The sequence below is a fragment of the Tachyglossus aculeatus genome, chromosome X4, assembly GCF_015852505.1.
Source record: "Tachyglossus aculeatus isolate mTacAcu1 chromosome X4, mTacAcu1.pri, whole genome shotgun sequence".
Lineage (NCBI taxonomy): Eukaryota > Metazoa > Chordata > Mammalia > Monotremata > Tachyglossidae > Tachyglossus > Tachyglossus aculeatus.
In genome coordinates, this window is record NC_052098.1 from 49129405 (window position 1) to 49149868 (window position 20464).

Sequence of the window (20464 nt, forward strand, 5' to 3'; positions counted from 1 at the left end):
TCAAGAGGTCTCCTTCCGCCTCTCTGCTTTGGAATGTTCCTCTGAGCATCGCATATCTGAGTGAGGCACAATCCATCTCTTGCCACAGGCCTCGCTCTCTGGAAAAGAGAAGAAATAGCACAAAGGAAGATGACTGCAGAACGATGCAGTTAGTCAATCGATCAGTCAATCGATCAGTGGTATTTATTCAGCGCTTACTGTGGGCAGAACACTGTACTAACTGCTTGGTAGAGTACACTAGAAATATAACCCAACAGATTAGTCGATCTGCAGGCCTCTTTTGAACACTCACAGCCTCAGCCTGCAGAGCACTGAACTAGGCATTTGAAATATGCTTCAAGGGTAACCATTTTAGATGTCAGATTTTTTATTCTGAGTGGAGGTCTGGAAAGGCATTTTAGGTGAGACTGGGGACTAGCAGACTTCAGATAAATAATAAGTGAAAGGCCAGGATCTTGGATCTTTTCAGCCCTGATTGGAAACTCTCGGGAATGTGTCAAAAATGGGGACTGAGGAAGTCTAGGAATACAACTCAAGAAGCCATGGGGTCCATCATCACCATTGCCCCCATTGGGTGGGCCCCGGTGTTAGACACGACCCTGCTTTCAAGACATTCATAGTCTAACGGGGGAGAAAAGGGAAACAGAAAAGCAACATTAATGTAGTTTTGTTGCTGATTTTTACTTTTCCCCTGGCTTTCACAAGGCACTGGATGAGATTTCCACACCTTCTACGTCACTATAGTAATAATAATGATGATGATAACTGTGGTATTTGTTAAGCCCTTACTATATGCCAAACACTGTGGTGAGTACAGGAGTAGATTCAATACAATCAGATCAGAAATACTCCCTGTTCTGCACAAGGCTCACGGTCTAGGTGGAGCGAGGACGCTCAGCAGTGATTTACAAAATGAGTGAGGACACAGTGGTGTCTGCTGCTGTTGAGGTCACCAGAGCTACTCTGTTCCATGACTGCACCAGTTCTCCCTACCAGCTGCCTCTCGATGTGTGCTGGTATACTGGGCATAGGGAGCATAGGGGAACCATGCAGGAGAGTGTGGATGACTCTGTGCAAACCATCACCACCACTTCAAAAAAACAACTCAAGCATGTTCTGCTGGTGGTAGGATATCCTGTTCCCTTCTTCACCATCCAAATGGGCAGAAAAAGCACACTACTCTATGTTCATGGACACAGTGGACAAGTAAGAGAGTCTTAAAAACACACAATGATGGATACATTATTACTAACGGCATCGTCTTTGTTCATTAGCATAGGAATTACAAAAGAATAATGAGAGGGAAATGCATCGAAGGGGCAATAATGGGACTGGTGGGTTTGAGATTAGATGGGATTCATCTTGGGAGTTTACACGGGAAGTTTATAATGACCAAAGCACTGGTCTGTGCTCTGGAAAGTATCCTTGGTTGCTGATTCAAACCAATTCCTGGTGCACAAGAGGATCACAGTCTCAAGTGGAGATGGTCTGACACACAGCAAAGGGAGAAAGAAAAGGAAACAAGCCAAAGGATATAAGCGATATACATGGTGAATGATGTGGTTGTCCCAGATGATCAAAGGGAATCTCATCTAGTTCCTGGAAAAGCAGATTGGAAGTTAGGGATTTGGGGAGTCAGTGGGATTTCTGAGATAGTTCAGAGGCCAGAAGTGGAGCTCTCTGAAGAGCTCAGCATAGCTCATTGGCAAGATCATTACTCCTCGCCAACTTGTCGCTTCCTCTAGAAATCTGTCACCATTCTGACTTCATTTCCTATCCCTCATCTCTGTTCTTTTCTCCTTCCCTTCCTATTCCTCCCTCCCTTTTGTTTCTGCTTCTCCTTTTCTCTCTCTTTCTCTTCACCGCCCCACTCCCCTTTCTCCTTATTTCCTTTTCCTTTCCCTCTCCTCTCGTCCTTTCTCTTTCCATCTCTTTTCCCTCACCTCTTCCCTCTCCTCCTCCCTTCTCCTGGCGTCTCTCCTCTCTGCTTCTCCACCTCCCCTCTGATTTCCCCTTTCTTAACCTCTTCTCTCCTTCCTCCCTCTCCTCTCCTGGGCAAAACAGAGGAGAGATGTGACGATTAGCCTTGCCCTCTCCATAATATGGAAAGTGTTATGATGGAGGGTGAGTTTTGACAATCAGTTGTTTGGGAAGCAATAACCTGTTCTCTGTCATTCCGGGTGGTGGCTCCAAACTCAGTAATTGGGAACAGGAAAAGTGGGAGGGGAAGAGACGTACAATTTTTAAAAAAATTAATCAAATTGAAAGTCGTTTGGATTCATCCCTATCATACCCTACCTTCCCTTCCATTGCCTATCCTCTCCCTCAGGTCACTGTCTGATGATATCAGAGGTCTCAGGATCATATGTAAGAGAGGTACTTGCTTTAATTCTATTTGTTCTGATGACTTGACACCTGTCTACATGTTTTGCTTTGTTGTCTGTCTCCCACTTCTAGACTGTGAGCCCGTTGTTGGGTAGGGACCGTCTCTGTATGTTGCCAATTTGTACTTTCCAAGCGCTTAGTACAGTGCTCTGCACACAGTAAGCGCTCAATAAATACGATTGAATGAATGAATGAATAGGGAATCACTGCTGGTGGCTTGAAATGGAAATGCTCACACTCACAATATGTGCCAGAAGTAAAGCCAAGAGCCACAATCTCAAAATCCACTCACAATCTCAAAGCCCACCCTCAGATGTATTCACACCAGCTTTATTATTGCCCACTACCAGGCAGGTGACCCGAGGCAGAGCCACCCTCAGGGATGGGACAGAGTGGGGAACTTCCTTGGACACCGACGGACAAGCGGTGCTGCCATCTGTCTGATGATATAATAATAATAATAATAATAATAATAATAATAGCATTTATTAAGCATTTACTATGTGCAAAGCACTGTTCTAAACGCTGGGGAGGTTACAAGGTGATCAGGTTGTCCCACGGGGGGCTCACAGTCTTAATCCCCATTTTACAGATGAGGTAACTGAGGCACAGAGAAGTGAAGTGACTTGCCCAAAGTCACACAGCTGACAATTGGTGGAGCCGGGATTTGAACCCATGACCTCTGACTCCAAAGCCCGTGTTCTCTCCACTGAGCCACGCTGCTTCCATAGTCTGATGACAGGAAGTGGTCCGGACACCCAGTCCTGAGATGCCGAGCTTTCTGAGCATGCTATTTAAGCGCAGTGACCATGTCAAATAACAACCTGACAGAAAGTGTTTGTGTGGTACTGACCTTCAGTCGGCCTGGGCAAATCTTCTGATCTCTGCTTAGGCAATGCTTCTTCTGACCCCCACTGCACTGGTCATGACCAGTCTCACAGCTCCATCAGTCCCAGGTATCAGAGGTCAGGACTCTGTCTGCGGAAGTCTTGTTTAGCTCTGGATCCCAGAGAAGTGGAGAAGGAGGAGAGGAAGGAAGAGGAGAAGGAAGAGGAGGACTTTGGGCCAGAGGACAGCCACAACTCAAAGTTTCTGATTTTATTGCACCCTTTCAGGCTTCAGAAAACTAAGGCTGAAGAGAAAAGGAAGTTTCGTGGGCGCAGGGAAATCCACAGGGCATGCCATTATCCCCCAGGAAAGGATGCTGGGAGAAGCTCGTACAAAGTCAATCCTCAGATTGTTTATCCTGTGGAGCCCCCTGGGATCTGGATTCCTAAAGGAATGACTATCCACATCCACTCGGAGGGGATCCTTGCTCTATTATTATAGGATGCAATTATAGGAGGGTGAGATGATTGGAATATTATTAATGATGACAAAAGGACGTTCCCCACAGGGATAATATTTTCCTCTCCAGTAACTCCCTCTTCATATCCGACAATTACTCTCCCCACCTTCAAAGCCTTATTCGAAGGCACTTCTCCTCCAAGAGGCTTTCCCTGACTAAGCCCTCATTTTCTCTTCTCCCACTCCCTTCTGTGTCACCCTGATTTGCGCCCTTTATTCACCCCTCCCTCAGCCCCATAGCACTTTCATACATATCAGTAATTTATTTATTTATATTAATGTCTCTCTCGCCCTCTAGACCATAAGCTAGTTATGGGCAGGGAATGTGTCTGTTAAGTTGTTACACTGTACTCTCCAAGTGCTTACTGCAGTGCTTCGCACACAGTAAGCGCTCAATAAATGTGATTGATTGATTGATTTACTAACTGGCATCTGAATTAGAAGTGGTTTGATGAGAATCGAAGTGTGCTGGGGCTGGAGGAGAAGATTCTATCCTTTCCTAATGTGGCAGAGCCTCCTTAAGTCTAAACTAAGGGGGAAAGCGACACCTCGAGAAGCTGTAGTTACACTTTGAGGTTCCCCAGGGCATTTCTACATCACTTCCTATTCAGTGTATCTGCCTCCCCACTCACTGCGGTGGGTTCCAGGGTGGGAAACAGCCAGAATTAGAGTGCGTCCTTGAGGTGTGTAAGAAGCAGTGTTTCCTGGTGGAAAGAGTCCAGAACTGGGCAACGGGAGAACAGGGTTCATTCATTCATTCAAGTGTATTTATTGAACGCCTACTGTGTGTGCAGGGCACTGTACTAAATGCCCGGGTGAATACAATATAACAATAAACAGACACATTCCCTGTCCACAACGAGCTGACAGTCTGGTAGAGCAGATGCCAGGCTTCCAAGAGCCCGGGACACCTCAGGATCTTTCGCCCTCTGTCCGAGACCTGGGATGAGGGAGCCAGCAAGTCCGGTTCAAGGACTTGTGGGGGAAACGACAGAGACTACACCCCTCTTTCGCCCCGACCCCCCGGGACAGCCATGGGTCAATATCCCCATCGCCTCTATTATCATCACAGAGGCTCAGTTCAAACTCCATGTGTCCCCGGCAACACAGCGATCATATTCTGGGCCGGATTCGAGGGAAACCCAACACTTGAAAAATCGACCGCTCTCCCCTACAACTGTGTCTAGCTCTGACACGTTTTTAATCGTGTCCATTAAGCACTTACTATGTTAAGAGCACTGTGTTGGGCACTTGGGGGCATACAATAGAATCGGTAGACATGGTCCCTGCCCTCTGTGGCCTTACAATCTAGTGGGGGAGACCGATGTTAAAACAAATTACAGATTGGGAAGCAAGAAAGTGTAAGGATATAATAATAATAATAATAATAATAATAATAATGGCATTTATTAATAATAACAGTAATAATGATTATGGCATTTATTAAGTGCTTACTATGTGCAAAGCACTGTTCTACATGCTATTAAGTGCTTACTATGTGCAAAGCACTGTTCTAAGCGCTGGGGAGGGTACAAGGTGATCAGGTTGTGCCCATTTTACAGATGAGGTAACTGAGGCCCAGAGAAGTCAAGTGACTTGCCCAAAGTCACGCAGCTGACAGTTGTCAGCTTGGCGGAGCTGGGATTTGAACCCATGACCTCTGACTCCAAAGCCCGTGCTCTTTCCACTGAGCCACGCTGCTTCTCAGATTCGCCTGTCGCGTGACCTTGGGCAAGTCACTTTTTGTAAAAATGGTATTCGTTTAACACTTACTAGTTTCATTCATTCTATCGTATTTATTGAGCACTCAGCGGCATGGGAGAGAGTAAAGGGCGGAGACTCGACTTCACTGCACGGAAGGCGGCAGTGGTAAACCACTTCCGTATTTTTACCAAGAAAACTCTATGGATCCACTACCAGAACGATTACAGACAGACAGCGGGGCGCTCTGGGAGAGACGTGTCCATGGTGTCACTATGGGTCGGAAGCAACTCGACAGCGTAAGACAAGACTGTGTGCAGAACACTGTACTAAGCGCTTGGGAGAGTATAATATAACAATAAACAGACACATTCCTCACCCACAACGAGCTAACCAGACATTAACATAAATACATAGAGTACATCATCATCATCAATCGTATTTATTGAGCGCTTACTATGTGCAGAGCACTGTACTAAGCGCTTGGGAAGTACAAATTGGCAACATATAGAGACAGTCCCTACCCAACAGTGGGCTCACAGTCTAAAAGGGGGAGACAGAGAACAAAACCAAACATACTAACAAAATAAAATAAATAGAATAGATATGTACAAGTAAAATAAATAAATAAATAGAGTAATAAATAAGTACAAACATATATACATATATACAGGTGCTGTGGGGAAGAGAAGGAGGTAAGATGGGGGGATGGAGAGGGGGACGAGGGGGAAGCTAGAGTACAGCTATGTAGATAAGCGCTGTGGGGCTGGGAGAGGGGGGAATGAATAAAGGGAGCAAGTCAGGGAGATGTAGAAGGGAGTGGAAGCATAGACAAAGAGGGCTCAGACAGGAAAGGACTCCAGGAGGAGATGTGCCTTCAGTAAGGCTTTGAATGGGGGGAAACTAATTGTCTGTTGGATTTGAGGAGAGAGGGAACTCCAGACCAGAGGCCGGACTTGGGCGAGGGGTCGGCGGCAAGATAGACAAGATCGAAGTACAGTGAGCAGGTTAGCATCAGAGGAGAGAAGCTTGTGGGCTGGGTTGTAGTAGGAGAGTAAAGAGGTGAGGCAGGAGGGGGTGAGGTGGTGGAGTGCTTTGAAACCAACGGTGAGGAGCTTTTGTTTGATGTAGAGGTGGATGGGCAACTACTGGGATTTCTTGAGGAGTGGGGAAACAAGTCCTGAATGTTTTTGTAGAGTGAAGTATGGACTGGAGTGGGGGGTGTCTATTTTAAGTGCTGGGATACTTACAAATTAATTAGGCTGGACACAGCCTCTGTCCCTCAAAGGACTCACAATTTAACTAGGAGGGAGAATGGGAGAACTGAGGCACAGAGAAGTTAAGTAACTTGCCCAAGATCAGACAGCAAGCAATTGGCAGAGCTGGGATTAGAACCCAGGTCCCCTGACTCCCAAGCCCATGGGATTTCCACTAGGCCATGCAGCTTCCCAAAGTCCCTTAACTTCTCTGAGCCTCAATTTCCTCATCGGTAAAAATGGGGATTAAATATCTGTTCTCTCTTCATCATACACCATGAGCCCTGTGTAGGATGCTCTAGGTTTCAGGGGTTCAACATGGCCTAGTGGAAAGACCCCAGGCCTGGGAGTTAGAAAAACTAGGTTCAAATCCTGGCTCCACCTTTTTCCTGCTACATGACTCTGAAAGAACCGTTTGACCTCTCTTTGCCCCAGTTTTCTCATCTGTTAAATGGGGGTAAAATATCTATTCTCTTCCCCTCTTAAACTGTGACCCCCGTCTGGGAAAGGGATTGGGCCTAATCTGATCTTACACTTGTCCTAGCACTTACCACAGTGCTCGGTACACAGTAAGTGCTTAACAAATGTCACCGTTATTATTATTAACCCAAGAGGAAACTGAGGCACTGACAAGTTAGGTGACTGATCCACCATCAAGCCATAGGTAAAAGCCAGAGTCAAGGCAAGAGTCTGGATACCCGTTTGGCTTTTCAAAACCCTCAGCTGAGTGCCTTCCTTTGGGATCCAGTAAACGAGGGCGGGGATCATATCTATTTACTCTAGTGTTCGCTCCCCAAAATAACAGGATTTACTGTGTGCCGAGCACTGTATTAAGCACTGGGGTAGACACAAGATGATCGGATCAGACAAACTCCCTGTCCCACATGGGGCTCACAGTCCAAGTTGGAAAGGGAAATACAGGTACTGAATCCTCATCGTACAAATGAGGTAACTGAGGCACAGAGCAGTGAAGTGACTTGTCCAAGGTCACCCAACAGGTAAGTGGCGGAGTCATCATCATCATCATCATCATCATCATCATCTGTGATATGGATTGAGCGCTTACCGTTTGCAGAGCACTGTTCTAAGGGCTTGGGAGGATACAACAGAGTTAGATACAGCGAGCTTACAGCCTAGAGAGTCGAGATCAATCAATCAATGTCGTATTTATTGAGCACTTACTGTGTGCAGAGCACTGTACTAAGCGCTTGGGAAGTACAAGCTGGCAACATATAGAGACAGTCCCTACCCAACAGTGGGCTCACAGTCTAAAAGGGGGAGACAGAGAACAAAACCAAATATACTAACAAAATAAAATAAATAGAATAGATATGAACAATCCAGGTCCTCCGACTCCTGGGTCTGGGCTCTTCCCACTAGGTCACGCTGCTTAGCACTGTACTGAACGCGCTGCATGCGGCAAGTGCTCAATTAATGCCACTGACTGATCGTAGGGAAATCTGAGAGAGCACCTACATTATTCGCACTCCCTTCCTCTCCAGCACCAACCTCCTTAACGCCCCCTTCACATCCTCGTTCCTCAGGGTGTAGATGAGCGGATTCAGCGCCGGAGTGATGAGGTTGTAGAAGAGAGCCACAAACTTGCCAGTGTCCTGGGAGACCTTGTCCTTGGACTGCAGGTAGATGAAGAGGATGGAGCCATAGAAGATGGACACCACAGCGAGGTGGGCCCCGCAAGTTCCGGAAGCCTTGCGTCGCCCCGCGGCCGACTTGATCTCCAGCACGGTCCGGGCGATGGAGCCATAGGAGACCAGGATGAACAGGAGGGGGATCAGAAGGAAAAAGACGCTCAACACAAAAATCTCCGCCTCATACGCCGAGGTACCCACGCAGGCCAACTTGACGAGGGGTGGATTTTCACAGAAGAAATGGTTGATCTGGTGGTGGCCGCACCGGGGCAGGGACAGGGTGAGGGGGGTGTGCAGGGATGAGTTGCCAAAGCCCAGCCCCCAGGAGATGGCCAAGAGCTTCCAGCACAGACCGGGATGCATGACCAGCATATAGTGGAGGGGCTGACAGACAGCGATGTAGCGATCATAGGCCATAAAGGCCAGGAAGACGCACTGGGTCCCACCTAACCCCAGCGTGAGGAAGAGCTGAACTGCACAGCCAGCAGAGGGGATGGTCCTGTCCGGACCCCACAGGTTGACAAGCATCTGGGGGATGACGCAGTTGATGAGGGTGAGGTCCAGGACGGCCAGGTGAGAGAGGAAGAAGTACATGGGGGTGTGGAGCTGGGGGTCCAGACGGGCCACCAGGATGATGGTCCCATTGCTCAGCAAAGTCAAGACATAGAAGAAGGAGATGAACACGGAGAGGAGCCTCTCTAGCCGCGGCTGGTCCGAGAAACCCAGCAGGATGAAGCCTCCTTCCCAACTGGCATTCGCTCTCCCCGTGACCTTTCCCAGCTCCTCCAGGAAGAAAGCCGACGTTTCCTTCGATGTTTCCCCAAGTAGAAGAGGTGCGCGAGCAACCTTTCCGGCAGAAAGCATCAAGATTGGCTTCCAACGCCCCATGTTCTCAAGAAGAGATGGGTTTGCCTGATGAGGGAGATGCCCACATGGAAGGGTTCACACTGACGGCTGTCTGTGCCTCAGAGCAAGTCCACAGGCATCAAACGGCAGCTTTGAGCCCTGCTTCGGGCGACAATTTGAAACTGAGGGTACTAGGCAGCCGCGGGTCCCTCCGGCTACCACGAGGGAAGAGACAGAGAGCTGAGTTGGGCCGAGATGGAGGGATATCCCAACCCCCTGGTCCTCTCTGACAGTGTTCTTTCCCTCCCCTAATCACCCCCGCTTCACTGATGGCTGCAGGGGAAGTCCAAGCATGTGAGCCTAGATAGTCCAGAGACATCAGGAATGGATTCAGGGAAGAATGTCGCCTCAAAGAACTATGCTAGGGGTGGGGGCGGAGATTCAGGGACCTTTGAGTTGGCGATATGAGAGACAAGAGACTTGCTGATTATCTCCAGGGGCAGTTCCAACTTCTGAAGTGGCTGGGATTGTTTATTCCTCAAAAACTTCTGGGAGCCTCAGTCCCCAGTGAGCGATTAACATCAGCTCAGGACGGCCCCTGAGGTGAACTGTCAAGGAAACACTAGTCGGGGGATTCAGGAGGATGTCCCCCCAAGATCTGACATCTCCCTCGTTTGACTTTCTCCTCTACAGAGGACTAGACATCAGCTTTGAAACACTCTCCGCTATGATCATCTTGTGTTTAGCACAATGCTCGGCACGGAATAAGTGCTTAATGGCTCCCGGAGTTAGCATTAATTGGCCCTGGAAAAACACACTGGGCCTGGGAGTACTCGGGTGAGAGCTGACCTTTCCGGCTCGCGTACTGATCAGGTTGATCTGTATCAGTGATTCAGACGAGCACCCCAAGGCTTTCAGCAGCATGGCCTAATGGAAAGAACACAAGTCTGTGAGCCAGAGGGCCTGGGTTCTAATCCCCGTTCTGCCACGTACCTGCTGTGGGACCGTGGAGGAGTCATGACTCCTCTGTGCCTCATTTCCCTCATCTGCAAAAATGGGGATTCAATGCCTGTTCTCCCTTCCTTCTCAGACTGTGAGCCCCATGAGGGACCTGATTATCTGGCTTCTGCCCCAGCGCTTAGCACAATGCTTAGCATACAGGAAGCATATCTTGTCTTATGCTGTCAAGTCGTCTCCGACCCATAGCGACTCAATGGACACATCTCTCCCAGAATGCCCCACCTCCATCTGCACTCAGAAGCACTTAACAAATATTGCTGTTGCTGTTATTACTGTTATTATTTCAGGGACTTGAATGATGTAGTAGTAGTAGTAACCATGTTTATTAGGCACTTACTTTGTGCACAGCGTTGACCTAACTTCTGGGAAGGAATATCCAGGAGAGAATGAGCCCTGGCCTTCAAGGTGTTGTAACTCTTAAGCCCTGACTGTGTGCAGTCCACTGAACAAAGCCCCAGGAAAAGATACCCGGGTGAAAATTAGATACAGTTCCTGACTCTTAAGGGGCTCACATTCTAAGAATAAAGCGGGAGGGGGACGGGAGACAGACACATAAGGAGAGATGAAATGATAAAAACACTGAAACAACAGGAGACAAGGATGAGGATTGTATTTTTATACAAAAATAAAATCTAAGAAGCAGAGAGATGCTGTGTCTGAAAGAGCAGGGTTTGGGGCTCCTTGCAGCTCAGGATCCAGCCATCCCTCTGGTCAGGTCCCTCCGGCTATCACGAGGGAAGAGACAGGGAGCTGAGTTGGGCCGAGATGGAGGGATATCCCAACCCCCTGGTCCTCTCCGACAGTGTTCTTTCCCTCCCCTAATCACCGCCACCCCGCTTCACTGATGGCTGCAGGGGAAGTCCAAGCATGTGAGCCTAGATAGTCCAGAGACATCAGGATTGGATTTAGGGAAGAATGTCACGTCAAGGTCTCAAGGAGGTCCCAGGGTGAGTAGCGGGAGGGTGGCACGGGCTACCGATAAGGCGACTTGCCTGTCCTGTGTGCTCACCTGCTGCTGCTGCCGTCGCTATTTCTCCACTCCCGCTGGGTTAGAGCAAAGTGGAAGGCCCAGTTCTTCTGTGAAGCAAACAGGGTATGAGCCAGGGTGCCCCAAAGAGACCTACACCTCAGCTGGATGGAGGGGTGGAAGAGACTGAATGAGCCTAACTTATCATGGAGTTAGGAATTAGGTGGAGGGATGCCTACTGGAGTTGGGCCATCCATGGTATTGGTTTCTGACGGAAGAACCACCTGGGAGGCAGCAGCAGCAGTAGTAGTAACGCTACTAGTAGTCGTGAAAGTAGTAACAGTAGTACTAGTTGGAGCAGTACAGTAACAGCAGTAGTAGTAGCAGTCCTCTAGACTATAAGCTCATTGTGGGAAGGGAATGCGTCAGTTTATTGTTGTATTGTACTCTCCCAAGGGCTTAGTACAGTGCTCTGCACACAGTAAGCGCTCAATAAATGATTGAATGAAGTAGTAAGAGTAGTAGTATTGTCTTATGCTATCGAATCATCCCCAGCCCTTAGAGACTCTATGGACATAGCTCTTCCAGAATGCTCCACCTCCATCTGCAATCATCCCAGTACCGTATCCATACAGTTTTCTTGGTAAAAATACAGAAGAGGTTTACCACTGCCTTCTTCCACACAGTAAACTTGAGTCTCCATCCTCGATTCTCTCCCATATTGCTGCTGCCCAGCACAGGTGAGTTTTGACTTGCAGCAGATTGCCTTCCAATCTGCACACAGTAAGCGCTTAATAAATACGATTGATTGATTGATTGATTGATTGATTGATTGATTCCACTCGCTAGCCACTGCCCAAGCCAGGAGTGGAATGGGTATGCCTCTGCTTGACTCTCCCTCCCGGAGCCGAGACTGGAAACTCTCCAGGTGCCATCCTGAGAGGGGATTCCTTATGGTACTGTACCCCTTTCTCGTAGCTTGAAATTCCCCTCATTCATTCATTCAATCATATTTATTGAGCGCTTACTGTGTGCAAAGCACTGTACTAAGCGCTTGGGAGAGTACAATATAACAACAAACACATTCCTGCCCACAACGATCTCACAGCCTAGAAATGTGCTGCCCTTTGATGTCTACGGACTTGCCTTGAGGCACAGACAAATGGTCTCCATTGTCCAGAAGTGTCCTTTCGCCCAAACTTCTGATTTTTCTTGGCTAGGCAGCTGGATTATTGTTTGTCTGCAGAAAATTTAGTCAGCTTCTTGCAAGCAAAACAAAGGCAATACTAAATATTTTCTAAAGGCAGTTTGTGTGAAACTACTCCAAGGTGGCCTTGAACGGAACACGGTTGTTCACTTCTAATATGCTGTTTATGTCTTATTCATTGTAAGCAAACTGTGGTATTTTGACAAAAGTAGTAGTAGTAGAGATGTTAATATAACAGTACTAGTAGCAATAGGAGTAATAATAATAACATTTATTAAGCACTTACTGCGTGCAAAGCACTGTTCTAAGCGCTGGGGAGGTTACAAGGTGATCAGGTTGTCCCACGGTGGGCTCACAGTCTTAATCCCCATTTTACAGATGAGGGAACTGAGGCCCAGAGAAGTGAAGCGACTTGCCCAAAGTCACACAGCTGGCAATTGGCGGAGCTGGGATTTGAACCCACGACCTCTGACTCCAAAGCCCGGGCTCTTTCCACTGAGCCACGCTGCTTCAGTAGTAGCAGGAGTAGTAGCAGGAGGAGGAGGAGGAGGAGTGGTACTTGGAGGAGCAGCGTGGCTCAGTGGAAAGAGCCCGGGCTTGGGAGGCAGAGGTCGTGGGTTCTAATCCCAGCTCTGCCACTTATCTGCTGTGTGACTTTGGGCCAATCACTTAACTTCTCTGTGCATCAGTTACTTCATCTGTAAAATGGGGATTAAGATTGTGAGCCTCACGTGGGATTACCTTGTATCTACCCCAGATTTTAGAACAGTGCTCGGCACATAGTAAGCGCTTAACAAATACCATCATTATTATTAGTAGTAGTAGTAGCAGCAATAGTAGCAGCAGTAATATTAAGCACTTATTAACTGTGCTGACAATGTGCAAAGCCCTGTATTTAGCCCTGAGAAAGAATACATGGGTGAGAATTAGACACGGTTCCTGATCCTCAAGGAGCTCGCAGGAAGAATAATAATAATGACGATGGTATTTGTTAAGTTCTTACTATGTGCCAGACTCTGTAGTAAGCGCTGGAGAATGAGAATTGGTGACTGACACTAAAGAAAGGGAAAACAATAAGAACACAAAAAACAACTCGAAACATGAGGAAAGTTAGCTAGTTGTGGGCAGGGAACATGTCTACCAACTCTGTCGTACTCTCCCAAGCACTTAGTATTCAATCGTATTTATTGAGCACTTTCAGTGTGCAGAGCACTATACTGAGCGCTTGGGAAAGCACACCAATAAACAGACACATTCCATGCCCACAACCTTACAGTTCAGAGGGAGGAGACAGACATAAATACAAATAAATAAATGACAGATACGGTACATAAGTGCTGTGGGGCTGAGAGGAGGGACAAAGGGAGCAAGTCCGGGCGAAGCAGAAGGGAGTGAGAGAAGGGGAAAGGGGCGGGGGCATTCTAGTTTGGGAAGGCCTCTTGGAGGAGATGTGCCTTCAATAAGGCTTTGAAGGGGGTGGAGAGTAATTGTCTGTCAGATTTGAGGAGGGAGGGTGTTAAAGGCCAGCGGCAGGATGGGGGCCAGGGGTCAGTGGCGAGATAGGGGAGACTGAGGCACAGTAAGAAGGTTAGCATTAGAGGAGCAAAGTCTGTGGCTGGGTTGTAGCCTATCCTATCCCGTCTGGACTACTGCACTAGCCTTCTCTCTGATCTCCCATCCTCATGTCTCTCTCCACTTCAATCCATACTTCATGCTGCTGCCCGGATTATCTTTGTCCAGAAACGCTCTGGACATATTACTCCCCTCCTCAAAAACCTCCAATGGCTACCGATCAATCTGCGCATCAGGCAGAAACTCCTCACCCTGGGCTTCAAGGCTCTCCATCACCTCGCCCCCTCCTACCTCACCTCCCTTCTCTCCTTCTACTGCCCAGCCCGCACCCTCCGCTCCTCCACCACTAATCTCCTCACTGTACCTCGCTCTCGCCTGTCCCGCCATCGACCCCCGGCCCACGTCATTCCCCGGGCCTGGAATGCCCTCCCTCTGCCCATCCGCCAAGCTAGCTCTCTTCCTCCCTTCAAGGCCCTGCTGAGAGCTCACCTCCTCCAGGAGGCCTTCCCAGACTGAGCCCCTTCTTTCCTCTCCCCCTCGTCCCCCTCTCCATCCCCCCCGTCTTACCTCCTTCCCTTCCCCACAGCACCTGTATATATGTATATATGGTTGTACATATTTATTACTCTATTTATTTATTTATTTATTTATTTAACTTGTACATTTCTATCCTATTTATTTTATTTTGTTGGTATGTTTGGTTCTGTTCTCTGTCTCCCCCTTTTAGACTGTGAGCCCACTGTTGGGTAGGGACTGTCTCTATGTGATGACAATTTGTACTTCCCAAGCGCTTAGTACAGTGCTCTGCACATAGTAAGCGCTCAATAAATACGATTGATTGATTGATTGATTGTAGAAGCAGAGTAGCGAGGTAGGAGGGGGCAAGGCGGTGGAGTGCTTTGAAGCCAACGGTGAGGAATTCTGTTGGATGTGGAGGTGGGTGGGCAACCACTGTATGGTGTTCTGCACACACACAGCGCTCAATAAATACCATCGATTTATCAAAAGGGAAAAATAAAAAAAAACTGAAAAAGATTTAGGGCACTGGGGCTCTAGAAGAGCAGAGCTTTGGACTTGTCTCTTTTCCCAGGAAGTGAGCAGCCGATGGCCACTGTGGGGTTGCAACTGGAAACCATGTATCCACTGTAGGTCAAAAGTGTCAGCTCACCCAAAGGAGGGTCCCTTGATGTTTTATAGCGTCTACCCGAGAGCTCACAGAAAGCATTTAATACCGTAACTAACATCAGCCTCAGTTTCTTCAACAATCGGGAGCAACTTGTACTTCCCAAGCGCTTAGTACAGTGCTCTGCACACAGTAAGCGCTCAATAAATACGACTGAATGAATGAATGAATGAACTTTTTCACGTAACGCGATTTTCAAATCAAGGTTATCGGTCCCCTCTGCCAATGAGCACCCAGTAGGTTTCGCATGCTTAGATACGAAAGTGCACGCCTGGCTCCCGGGCGGAAAGAGCGAGGGCCGCTCCATCACCTCTCGCAGCCGCGGCAGGGAGGCCCAGAGGGCCGGCCGAGCTACCCCGAGGGGGGGAAGATGGGGCCAAGCCTCCTCCAGCTGCTTGTAGAGGGGAGAAACAAGGGAGGAGCTGATGGGGAGGAGAGCCTGGGGAGGCAGAGAAGATGAGCAATTGTGTGGGAGATTCCAGGCCACCAGGCAGGCGGGCGATAGGGCAGAGAGAGGAGGAGCAGACTGGAGAGATGAGGGAAAATGACAATCCTGTGAAAGTTTCCCCATCTCTGCCTGGGCGGTGGGATGCTCAGGAGACATTCGGAGCGGCCAAGCGGGAGAGCTAAGAGAGCGAGGAGCCTGGTGGGGGTTGTTTAGTTGTCTGTCTCCCCCTTCTAGGCTGTGAACCCGTTGTCGGGTAGGGACCGTCTCTATAGGTTGCCGACTTGTACTTCCCAAGCGCTCAGTCCAGTGCTCTGCACACAGTAAGCGCTCAATAAATACGATTGAATGAATGAATGAATGAATAGAAAAGGGTAAGGGGCAGTGGGTGTGCCGGAGGGCTGCTCTCCTGCAGCAGCATCATCATCATCATCAATCGTATTTATTGAGTGCTTACTATGTGCAGAGCACTGTACTAAGCGCTTGGGAAGTACAAATTGGCAACATATAGAGACAGTCCCTACCCAACAGTGGGCTCACAGTCTAAAAGGGGAAGACAGAGAACAAAACCAAACATACTAACAAAATAAAATAAATAGAATAGATATGTACAAGTAAAATAAATAAATAGAGTAATAAATATGTACAAACATATATGCATATATACAGGTGCTGTGGGGAAGGGAAGGAGGTAAGAAGGGGGGGATGGAGGGGGGCGAGGGGGAGAGGAAGGAAGGGGCTCAGTCTGGGAAGGCCTCCTGGAGGAGGTGAGCTCTCAATAGGGCCTTGAAGGGAGGAAGAGAGCTAGCTTGGCGGATGGGCAGAGGGAGGGCATTCCAGGCCCGGGGGATGACGTGGGCCGGGGGTCGATGGTGGGACAGGCGAGAACGAGGTACAGTGAGGAGATTAGCGATGGAGGAGCGGAGGGTGCGGGCTGGGCTGGAGAAGGAGAGAAGGGAGGTGAGGTAGGAGGGGGCGAGGGGGTGGACAGCCTTGAAGCCCAGGGTGAGGAGTTTCTGCCTGATGCGCAGATTGATTGGTAGCCACTGGATATTTCTGAGGAGGGGAGTGATATACCCAGAGCGTTTCTGGACGAAGATAATCCGGGCAGCAGCATGAAGTATGGATTGAAGTGGAGAGAGACATGAGGATGGGAGATCAGAGAGAAGGCTGATGCAGTAGTCCAGACGGGACAGGATGAGAGCTTGAATGAGCAGGGTAGCGGTATGGATGGAGAGGAAAGGCCGGATCTTGGCAATGTTGCGGAGCTGAGACCGGCAGGTTTTGGTGACGGCTTGGATGTGAGGGGTGAATGAGAGAGTGGAGTCGAGGATGACACCAAGGTTGCGGGCTTGTGAGACGGGAAGGATGGTAGTGCCGTCAACAGAGATGGGAAAGTCAGGGAGAGGGCAAGGTTTGGGAGGGAAAACAAGGAGTTCAGTCTTCGACATGTTGAGCTTTAGGTGGCGGGCAGACATCCAGATGGAGATGTCCTGAAGGCAGGAGGTGATGCGAGCCTGGAGAGAGGGGGAGAGAGCAGGGGTAGAGATGTAGATCAGCGGCTACTCTAAGGTAACACCTACACATTCATTCATTCAATCGTATTTATTGAGCGCTTACTGTGTGCAGAGCACTGCACTAAGCGCTTACACGCACACACATAGCCCCACAAGACTCCGAAATGAAGAAGATGAGCACTAGATTTGCCCAGAAAGGGGAGAAGATGAGGAAGCTCAATTCTTTCCTTTCCTCCCCAAGGCCTGGCCACACAACGCTGCCCGAAGCCCATCCTGGTGTGACCAGAGCAGAACGTGAAGCAGCACGGCTTGGTGGAAAGAGCGCGGGCTTGGGAATCAGAGGAAGTGGGTTCTAATCTCGGCTCTGCCACTCGTCTGCTGTGTGACCTGGGGCAAGCCGCTTAACTTCTCTGTGCCTCATCTGTAAAACGGGGATGAAGACTGTGAGCCCCGAGTGGGACAACCTGATTACCTTGTACCTACCCCAGTACAGTGCTTGGCACATAGTAAGCACTTAACAAATACCATAATTATTACAGAACGCTCTGGGGTTCAAGGGCAGGGCTTCTTCCTCTTTTTCCTGTTCCCTGAGCCTTGCAGAGACCCTAGGTCATGATGCCCTTTGAATAAAGGATAAAGGAACTGGGGTTGTTTAGCCCAGACAGTGTGGGCAGGGATCTTGTCTTTATTGTATTATTCTCTCCCAAGTGCTTAGTGCAGTGCTCTGCACACAGTAAGAGCTCAATAAATACCATTACTTGATTGATTGATGTCAATAAAACATTTCTTTGAGAATCCGGTAAGGTACCCTTACTTCTTTGTGAGTCCAAATGATGGTAAAAAACACATCATTAGTCTGAAGCGTGAAAATCTCGGATGCTTAATTACAACTAACTTTCCTCCAGCTCCCAATATAAAATTACTGTACCTCAAAACAGAAACCACCCACAAAACCCTCCCATGATAGCCCCACTCCTCCGTTCGCCAGAACCCTCCCCTTGGCCCTTCGCCTTAGCCTTGGCCACCTTCTCTTCCACTGTTTCAATCAATCGTATTTATTGAGCGCTTCCGTTAGAGTACCGTGAAAGCGTCCTCAAACTCTACCCTCTTCAGTCTACCCTACGTACAGCTACACGTTTTCATTTTAAGCTGCCATTCAGACTATATTACTCCATTCCTTGAAAGCCCCCAGTGCCTATCATCGTCTTCCTGAACAAAACAAAGACATCTGAACAGTGGCTTCAAGGCTGTTTGTCAGTTGTTTCTTAGCTCTCTACTCTCTTCTCCCATTACACTTGGCTTGCATTCTTGGCTCCTCCCAAGCTAGCTTTCTAACTTTACCATGCTCAAAACTCTCCTGTCTGGCCCATTATTCGGGCCTGCCTCTCTGCCGCTGCCTGGAATTCCCTCCTGACTCCGGTCTGCCAAACCACCCACCTAATTTCAAAGCCCCCTTAAAAAGAAATGTTTTTCTTTTTAACAAGAAATGTTCCCTCCCTAACTCCCCAAGCTTCCTGATGAGGCCACCCCATTATTCGGTCACCTTAATATACAGATACCCCCGTGAGTGTTGCCGATCTGCTTATTCAATTACTTACTTTTGTTCTTATTTACCTCCTGACTTGTATCTATCGCATATTTTTGTCTCCACCACTAGACTGTAAGCTCCTTGAGGGCCGGGATCATGCCTTCTGACTCCCAAACACTGAGGATATTGAGAAGCAGCATGGCTTAACGGCAAGAGCACGGGCTTGGGAGCCAGAGGATGTGGGTTCCAATCCCGGCTCCGCCGCTTGTCTGCTGTGTGACCTTGAGCAAGTCACTTCATTTCTCTGTGCCTCAGTTACCTCATCTGTAAAATGGGGATTAAGACTGTGAGCCCCACATGGGACAACCTGTTCACCTTGATCTACCCTAGTGCTTACAATAGTGCCTGGCACGTAATAAGTGCTAAACAAATACCATAATTATTATTATTACAGTAGATGCTCAAAAAATACTATTAATTGACTACATCTTTTACTTCTATTGTAATAAGCTGCAGACTGAAAACTAACTGTGGGCAGGGAATGTGTCTACCTCTGTTGTACTCTCCCAGGAACTTAGTACAGTGCTGAGCACACAGTAAGCACTCAATAAATGCCATGGACTGACTGGCTAAATCTTATACTTCTATTGTAGTCACCTAAGCACTTGTTCTAGTACTCTGCATGTGGTAGGTGCCCAATAAATATCACTGATAGACTGATCGATCACATTTAAAAGCCACCTCCTTCAGGAAACTGCCTCTGGTTGTTCCACAAGGTCCAATTCTCCAGCACCATCTCTTACCCATCCTCCCCAAACATACCGCATTGCTCTGCATTTATTATTGGTGATTATCCGGGTCTTTGTCTCTCTCCTTTATTAGAGTTGGAAAACTCAATCAATCGTATTCATTGAGCACTTACTGTGTGCAGAGCACTGTACTAAGGGCTTGGGAGAGAACAGTACAACACACTCCCTGCCCACAACAAGCTTACAGTCTAGAGGGGAAGACAGACATTAATGAACTCTTGGATTAATCAATCATTTTAAATTTAAAATACTGGCATCAAAAATAAGAATACGACCCATAAAGATGGATGGTGATCACTTAATGGGGCTGAGTGTATCACGTGCGAAGCAGACGGGGGACATGACAGAGTAGAAGGGGGTGTCCCTAAGTGCCGTGGGCTGGGGAGGGGGCAAATTAGCAAAGTGGCTGAAGAGCAATGTGGGGCTGAGGTTGGGAGAGAGTCAGAGTGCTCAGGAAATACAAACCCAAGTGCGGAGACACATATAGGAGAGGGTGAATACATGGGAAAACGGGATTAGTCAGGGAAGGCCTCTTGGAGGAGATATGATTCTATTAAGGATGTAAAGATGGGGTGAGTGGTGGTCTGTTGGACATGAAGGGGAAGGGAGCTCCAGATATGAGCAAGGGGTTGATAGTGAGAGATGAGAACAAAGTACAGGGAAGAGGTTGGCATTAATAATAATAATGATGGCATTTATTAAGCACTTATGTGCAAAGCACTGTTCCAAGCGCTGGATTAGAGGAGGAAAGTATGTGGGTTGGGTCACAGTGGGAGATGAACAAGGTTAGGTAAGAAGGGGAGAGCTGACTGAGTACCTTAAAGCCGATGGTAAAGTTTTGACCGTGGTTCTGAGGCTGGCCCAATTTTAATAACTTCTCTTCCTGGTCCCAGGAGGGTGAGCGGCAATTTGACACCAGATTACTTCCTCCCAATTTCTCCCTTCTCCCTCTTTTTCCCCCACTTTTGTCCTTCCTTCCCTCCCTTCTACTCCCTCCATCTCCCCCGCCACATCCTTCCCCGCTCCCGTGCC

General features: G+C 48.3%; 1 protein-coding gene across 1 annotated transcript; it reads right to left on the minus strand.

Moving 5' to 3' along the window:
• LOC119947895 (olfactory receptor 2W3-like) lies at positions 1-9226 on the minus strand. Its single transcript, XM_038769547.1, has 3 exons — positions 8166-9226; positions 954-1021; positions 1-98 (listed from the first exon to the last, which is right to left on the minus strand). The coding sequence occupies exons 1-3, from the start codon at positions 9224-9226 to the stop codon at positions 1-3; spliced, it is 1227 nt and encodes a 408-aa protein (XP_038625475.1).
• Positions 9227-20464: the final 11238 nt, after the last annotated feature.

Excerpts from the sequence above, each read along its gene's own strand:
- LOC119947895 (XM_038769547.1), bottom strand. The coding sequence starts at position 9,226 with ATGGGGCGTTGGAAGCCAATCTTGATGCTTTCTGCCGGAAAGGTTGCT. Across the intron at positions 1,022-8,165 it reads AGGAAGGGAGTGCGAATAAT|TATACCAGCACACATCGAGA; the intron begins GTAGGTGCTCTC and ends CCCTATGCCCAG. Across the intron at positions 99-953 it reads CATGGAACAGAGTAGCTCTG|AGAGCGAGGCCTGTGGCAAG; the intron begins GTGACCTCAACA and ends TCTCTTTTCCAG.